The sequence below is a fragment of the Micromesistius poutassou genome, assembly GCF_964030765.1.
Source record: "Micromesistius poutassou genome assembly, chromosome: 10".
NCBI classification, from domain to species: domain Eukaryota; kingdom Metazoa; phylum Chordata; class Actinopteri; order Gadiformes; family Gadidae; genus Micromesistius; species Micromesistius poutassou.
The window spans coordinates 1815116-1822596 of NC_140280.1; the positions used below are offsets into that span (position 1 = coordinate 1815116).

A 7481-nucleotide genomic window follows, 5' to 3' on the forward strand; every position below is an offset into this window, starting at 1 on the left:
ATATCAAGAGATCAGCCGCCTCTCTGGGGAACATGGCCATGAATCCTCTGTGTGTTCACTGAAGACCAAAGCACAACAGCCTGTAACAGCCCGTCTGTAACAGCCTGTCTGTAACAGCCCGTCTGTAACAGCCTGTCTGTAACAGCCTGTCTGTAACAGCCTGTCTGTAACAGCCTGTGTGTAACAGCCTGTCTGTAACAGCCCGTCTGTAACAGCCCGTCTGTAACAGCCCCGTCTGTAACAGCCTGTCTGTAACAGCCCGTCTGTCACAGCCCGTCTGTAACAGCCCGTCTGTCACAGCCCGTCTGTAACAGCCTGTCTGTAACAGCCCGTCTGTCACAGCCCGTCTGTAACAGCCTGTCTATAACAGCCTGTCTGTAACAGCCTGTAACAGCCCGTCTATAACAGCCTGTCTGTAACAGCCTGTCTATAACAGCCTGTCTGTAACAGCCTGTCTGTAACAGCCTGTCTGTAACAGCCTGTCTATAACAGCCTGTCTGTAACAGCCTGTCTATAACAGCCCGTCTGTAACAGCCTGTCTGTAACAGCCTGTCTGTAACAGCCTGTCTGTAACAGCCTGTCTGTAACAGCCTGTCTGTAACAGCCTGTAACAGCCTGTCTGTAACAGCCTGTCTATAACAGCCCGTCTGTAACAGCCTGTCTGTAACAGCCTGTCTGTAACAGCCTGTAACAGCCTGTCTGTAACAGCCTGTCTGTAACAGCCCGTCTATAACAGCCTGTCTGTAACAGCCTGTCTGTAACAGCCTGTCTGTAACAGCCCGTCTGTAACAGCCTGTCTGTAACAGCCCGTCTGTAACAGCCCGTCTGTAACAGCCTGTCTGTAACAGCCTGTCTGTAACAGCCTGTAACAGCCTGTCTATAACAGCCTGTCTGTAACAGCCTGTCTGTAACAGCCCGTCTGTAACAGCCTGTAACAGCCTGTCTATAACAGCCCGTCTGTAACAGCCTGTAACAACCTGTCTGTAACAGCCCGTCTGTAACAGCCTGTAACAGCCCGTCTATAACAGCCCGTCTGTAACAGCCTGTAACAGCCTGTCTGTAACAGCCTGTCTGTAACAGCCTGTCTGTAACAGCCTGTCTGTAACAGCCTGTCAGTAACAGCCCGTCTGTAACAGCCTGTCTGTAACAGCCTGTCTGTAACAGCCTGTAACAGCCTGTCTGTAACAGCCTGTCTATAACAGCCCGTCTGTAACAGCCTGTCTGTAACAGCCTGTCTGTAACAGCCTGTAACAGCCCGTCTGTAACAGCCTGTCAGTAACAGCCCGTCTGTAACAGCCTGTAACAGCCCGTCTGTAACAGCCCGTCTATAACAGTCTGTAAAAGCCTGTCTATAACAGCCTGTAACAGCCCGTCTGTAACAGCCTGTAACAGCCCGTCTGTAACAGCCTGTCTGTAACAGCCTGTAACGCTTGCGGCCTCCCCCCAGGGCGACTTTGTGAGCGAGTACGTCGGGGAGGTGATCGACGAGGAGGAGTGCAGAGCCAGGATCAGACACGCCCAGGAGAACGACATCTGCAACTTCTACATGCTGACTCTGGACAAGGTGACGCTCGGCCACGCACACGCACACGCACACGCACACACACACACACACACACACACACACGACACACACACACACACACACACAGATAACAGGGGAGAACGACATGTGACCCAGCGGGCGTTCACTGCCCCCCCCCACGTCTCACAGCCCCCCTCCCTCGTGTGCCCCTTAATGCTGACACACCAGCGCCATTTCCTTTGTTTTGGTTTGAAGTGAATTTAATCATTGGCGGGGATTTTTTGTTGATATTTTTGGGGGGGTTCTTCTTTTGGTATTTCCCTGATGTTTCCCTGGTTCTGCTGCCTTCTATATCCTACTCATTCAGTGAGTTCATTTGTCTCTATCTGTGTTTAGTACACGCTACACGTGAACCTCCTAAGATGGCGCAATTTGATTGGTTCGCTATCTCGGGATATTGGGCAATATCCTGTGATTGAGATCTCAAACTGGGGATATTGTTTTCATTGCGCGTGACGGTCGTCTTATCGCGCTAATAAAAACAAATAAATCCCAGCAAAAAGTGTTATCTTGTTTATTATTATTATTATTATATTATTATTATTCCCCTGCTATTCTCCACTACTCACTTTGCCTTTGGTGAATAATTGTTAAATATCTCTCTGTGTGATTTTGTCGTTCCGAATCGAAAAAGAGTCCTGGCACTCAAATTTAGCTTCTATGTTTAAATAAAAGTTAAAGAAGAAAAAAAACGGTATTATATTATACTCATTACTCACACACCCATGCAGCTCATGTTCTAGATGAGGCTGCAGTGCTGGATGTTCTGTGTGTTTGTCAATCTCAAAATGTTATTTCATTATTTACTGGGAAACAAAGTCACAGGAAGTCAAAGAGATTACCAAATAGTGTTTGGTAATCGTTTAGCATGTTGTTTAGCATTTTCCCTTAGCCTCTACTTTTGTTTGTATTAGTACTTTGTATCTTTATTGTTTATTGGACTGTTTTGATTGTATTAACCCATTACCTCTGACTTCGTCAGGGCCTGTAGGTCCTACCTGGTCCCTCAAGAGGCCCCGTGCGCGTTTCCGCCTACACTTGGTCTCTGTGTTCATTGCCGTGTTAATACTTGAGCTTGATAATTTTTTTCCTTGGAGTCCCGAACTCTTGTTTTCTTCAGCTCAATCAGCCTTTTGGTCCGGGGGGGGGGATTAATAAAGTTAGCATCGAATCATATCATAAATGTCCCACTATGAGCACTTCAGACGAGGAGATGAAGAGTCTCTCTATCCTCCCCCCCCCTCCCCACACTCCCTGTCGTGATCTGCTCCGTGCTGCGGGTTTCAGGACCGGGTCATCGATGCCGGGCCCAAGGGCAACGAGGCCCGCTTCATGAACCACAGCTGCCAGCCCAACTGTGAGACCCAGAAGTGGACGGTGAGCGGGGACACGCGCGTGGGCCTGTTCGCCCTGGTCGACATCCCCGCGGGTAAAAAAAGGCCTCTCCGTCCTCTTGTTTTGTTTTGTTTTGTTTTGTTTTGAACACAGGTTGCCATGGTAATGGACGGTGGATGATGGGCCTGTTAGTGAGGCACTAGAACAAAAGTTGTGTTATTATTGCGTGTATACAAAAAAAAACGTTTGTCATCGATTGTTAGTAAGGGGTGTAACGATACACAAGAAGTCGCGGTTCGGTACGTACCTCGGTTTTTAAGTCACGGTTCGGTGTGTTTTTTTCGGTACGGCAGTTTTTTATTATTTTACTTTTATTAAACAATTGGATTTTGATTTGATTTATTACATTGTGTCGAACAAATGCCTTACACACAAATGGAAAGACGTCAAATACAATTGAGGATAAAAACACAATAAAGTCCCGGACTTATTTTCATTGTGGTGCTCAACACAAAACATCAGGACAAGACACTCTCAGAGTGTGTGCTGATCAATAAAAACTCTATTCAAGGGCTACGCACCGAAATGAAACGAGTGTATCGTTACACCCCTATCGATTGTACTTCTTATCTTGGAAAGGCAGTCATCATTCTGGTGTTAAAAGAGAACATTTTAAAATGGGTGATGATGATACGTGTGTGATTGTGAGGAGACACAACACCAAAACACAAAAACAACAGCACCTGCCGTTTGTGTTTGCGTTCCAGGCGTCGAGCTGACCTTCAACTACAACCTTGAGTGTTTGGGCAACGGGAAGACGGTGTGTAAATGCGGAGCGGCCAACTGCAGTGGCTTCCTGGGGGTCCGACCCAAGGTGAGGGGGGGGGAAAGAGACCTGTTTTATGTTTTAGACCTGACTTATCCTGCTGCTACAGCCAGCTCTGTCAGCCAACTATTTAGTTATTTGCAAATTAGCACAAACCCAGAGGTACAACTGATGACTAGAACACAAATAAATGACTTGACGTGAACGATTTTTTTTACTTCTTAAACCTGGAATTGCATTTGCAATTGATGGGGAAACCCCAACAAGTAAAGTGTTGTGCTGCGTTCACGTCCAGATGGAAAGTGGGAATTTTGTAGTAGATTTTTAAAAAAAAAGTCAGAATTGAATGCAATGAATTAAAAAAAAAAGATCTCTCCCCTGACCCAGAACAACCCGCGGACGGATGACAAGGGCCGCAGGATGAAGAAGAACCAGGCCAAGAGGAAGAGCCAAGCCGTGCTGACGAAGGAGCGCGAGGACGAGTGTTTCAGCTGCGGGGACGGTGGCCAGATGGTGTCCTGCAAGAGGGCGGGCTGCCCCAAGGTGTACCACGCCGACTGCCTCAACCTCACCAAGAGGCCCGCAGGTCAGAGGCCAACCCCCCCCCACTCCCTTAAGGATCATATCGCCGTCGCCACTAAGGACGTTTGACCCCCCCAGTAGTCCTCTGGAAAACTTGACAGCGCAACCTTTCAGGGAATAAAACCCCCAACATTTACGTTTAGGGAATTTATCGGACGCTTTTGTCCAAAGTGACTTAACAAAAAGTACATTTGTCATAAGAAGGTGAAACAATATATCGCTGTCGGTCGGTACAGTAAGGGTGTTCATGTTCAACATCTTTCCAAACGTTTTCTAACATGTCCTGTGTGTGTCTGTGTGCGTGTCTGTGTGTGCGTGTCTGTGCGTGTGTCTGTCTGCGCGTATGTGTATGTGTGTGTGCGTGCGTGTGTCTGTGCATGTGTCTGTGTGTGTGTGTCTGTGCATGTGTCTGCGTGTATGTGTCTGTGCGTGTCTGCGTGTATGTGTGTGTGTGTCTGCGTGCGCGTGTATGTATGTGTGTGTCTGTGCGTGTGTCTGCGTGCGAGTGTCTGTGTGCGTGTATGTGTCTGCGTGTCTGCGTGCGCGTGTCTGTGTCTGTGCGCGTGTCTGCGTGCGTGTATGCGTATGTGTTTGTCTGCGTGTCTGTGCGTGCGGCCGTGCCCCAGGCCGCTGGGAGTGCCCGTGGCACCAGTGCGACATCTGCACCAAGGAGGCGGCGTCGTTCTGCGAGATGTGCCCCAGCTCCTACTGCGCCCAGCACCGCGACGGCCTGCTCTTCATCTCCAAGCTGGACGGCAAGCTGTGCTGCAGCGAGCACGACCCCTGCGGCCCGGACCCCCTGGAGCCCGGGGAGATCCGGGAGTACACGGCGCCCGACGCCGTAGCCCCCCCGCCGCCGCCGCCGCCGCCGGCCGTCGCCCTCCCGCCCGCCGCCGTGTCCGAGGCCCCCGCCGAGGCCCCCGGCGCCTCCCAACCCTCCCCCCGCCTCTCTGCGCCGGTGCCCGCCGTCGCCGCCACCGCCGCCACCGCCGCCCGGGCCGTTAGGGGCCCCTCGCCGCCGGCCACGCCCCCCGCGGTGCGGCCCTGCAGCCCGCCCGCGCCGCTGCTCTCCGTCCCGCAGTACTCGCCCATCTCCTCGTACGAGGAGGAGCGGGACGTGGCGGAGGAGGAGCTCTTAGAGGAGCAGGAGGAGGAGCAGGGGGAGGAGGAGGAGGAGGTGGGGGGAGGAGGAGGAGGAGGAGGAGGAGGAGGAGGAGATGGGCTGAACAGGAATGTCCAAGCGGAGCACGGAGGAGAGTTTGAGTATCTTGATATCAGTGAGGATGAAGAGGAGGAGGAGGAGGAAGAGGAGGAGGAGGAGGAGGAGGAGGAGGAAGAAGAAGAGTGATGTTGCAGCGCCACGTCTTTCTAGGTACCGCGCTGCCACAGGATCTAAATGCGGACCTATCACAGCCCACGCCAGAATTGCCTGTGATGGCGGTTAACCTAGGAGCATTTCCGTGGGAGAGGAGTTACAGACATGGGTAACTAGGAGCAGAACACTAGTCGGTGGACCATTCTTACGTCGCGTGTGACACAGTCTGCCAAAAGAGATAGTGGATCTGTTGAGAACTTTGTGCTTGGGGTGGGGTTGGGGGTGGGGTGGGGTGGGACGTTGACCTGGACTTGTTAGTGACTTTGCACACACTGACGTCGTTTGCACCTTGATATGGAGGAAGGAGAGGACGGATAAGAAAAATGTGTATCTAATATTTCACACCTGGACTCATAGCTCCATTTAGTTTTATCTTTGTTACTTTGTGCGTGCGTCCGTGCGTGCGTACGTGTGTGCGTGTGTGTGTGTGTGTGTGTGTGTGAGTGTGTGTGAGAATCAAAGAAGCTGTCTTGTCACTTTCTGGATCGTCCTTGCGTTTGCTGGCGGTTGATGTTGGCGTCATTCAGAGGGCAAGGCCACTCGTGCAATTGGTTTGTGTCTCTTCCGCGTGGATCTCAATGACTTCTCCATCATCCATGCAGAACCAACGCGGTTCACGCTACGTAGCCGCGCTGTAGCTGCTGTACATGATTTGACGCCCTTGTTAGCACATGGGAGCGCACGGCCTGCAGAGCGCAGTGCTACTAGTCGGTTAGCGATGGTAAATCCAGCAGCTGTTGCGTGGACGTTTGGCTTTGTGTGTGTGTGTGTGTGTGTGTGTGTGTGTGAGTATTGTTATGCTCCTTTTTAGACTTTAGCGCTGATGACCCCCTAAGCCTACTGCTACGCACAATAGCAATCTCCCCACATGCCCCACTGACGGATCAATGGACCATCTCTGACCAACGCGCTAGGCTCAGCCACCATAGCACTTACTTCTCCTCCGTTTTCCTTCTCCCCCCCCCCCATCCATCCACTCACCCAAACGACACCACGGCAACCTAAAGCTACAGAAACCGGTGCTGTGTGCCTCCGGTGGTGTGAATATTTACCTGGAGTGTCGTCGTCGGAGTGACGCTGCCGTAACATTTTAAAAAGGACGTTCAACCGTGTGCTGGTGCTGGTTTCAAACGGCCGCCAAATAAATTGGTATTTTGTTGGTTCATTTAAGTGTAAAAGAGCATTCAAAATGTACATGTACACATTAGGAAGATGATGCTGATGTTCCATCCCCATCCCCATTTTCTTGTGCCCCCCGTTGGTTTTTTGTGGACGGCGATCCATTCTGTTTTAATCTTTCTACAATGAGCAAAATATGACCTTTCAACCACTCCCACCTGGCGCTGCTGACGTTAGCCGTTAGCTGTAGCCTACTGCTCACGTTGTTTCACGCACACCCCACTCGGTGTCCATCGGAGACACTATACATTCAAAACGGTATATCTTGTATAATATAGACGTATTATCTCTAATTTGCCTTAATTCTAATCGAACAATATAGTTTTGTTTATAATGAGATTCTTATTAATGAAGCAACATATTTAAGAAATATGTAGAGCACTTAATGGTGGCGACTTAAAGTTGTAAATCTATTGGATTGACCATTGAAAAAAAAAAATGCAATTGTTGCAGGGGATCACATTTGGGTTTGTTTGTTTGTTTGTTTGTTTACAAGAGGCATGCCGTTGTATTTGATGAGAGTCTGAATGCATTCTTGATATTTATTTCCCCAGTGAGTGTCTAATGTGCTTATTTCTATAGGACTGCTCGCAGGAAAA

General features: G+C 50.1%; 1 protein-coding gene across 1 annotated transcript in view; it reads left to right on the forward strand.

Annotated features, from left to right (window-relative positions):
* nsd1b (nuclear receptor binding SET domain protein 1b) overlaps nucleotides 1-6664 on the forward strand; it is a 25111-nt gene extending 18447 nt beyond the window's left edge. The window contains exons 18-23 of the mRNA XM_084473637.1: nucleotides 1043-1059; nucleotides 1448-1564; nucleotides 2873-3014; nucleotides 3688-3794; nucleotides 4134-4332; nucleotides 4955-6664. Coding sequence (XP_084329763.1) covers nucleotides 1043-1059; nucleotides 1448-1564; nucleotides 2873-3014; nucleotides 3688-3794; nucleotides 4134-4332; nucleotides 4955-5676 — 1304 coding nt within the window. The 3' untranslated portion in view covers nucleotides 5677-6664. The remainder of the gene's footprint in view (nucleotides 1-1042; nucleotides 1060-1447; nucleotides 1565-2872; nucleotides 3015-3687; nucleotides 3795-4133; nucleotides 4333-4954) is intronic.
* Nucleotides 6665-7481: the final 817 nt, after the last annotated feature.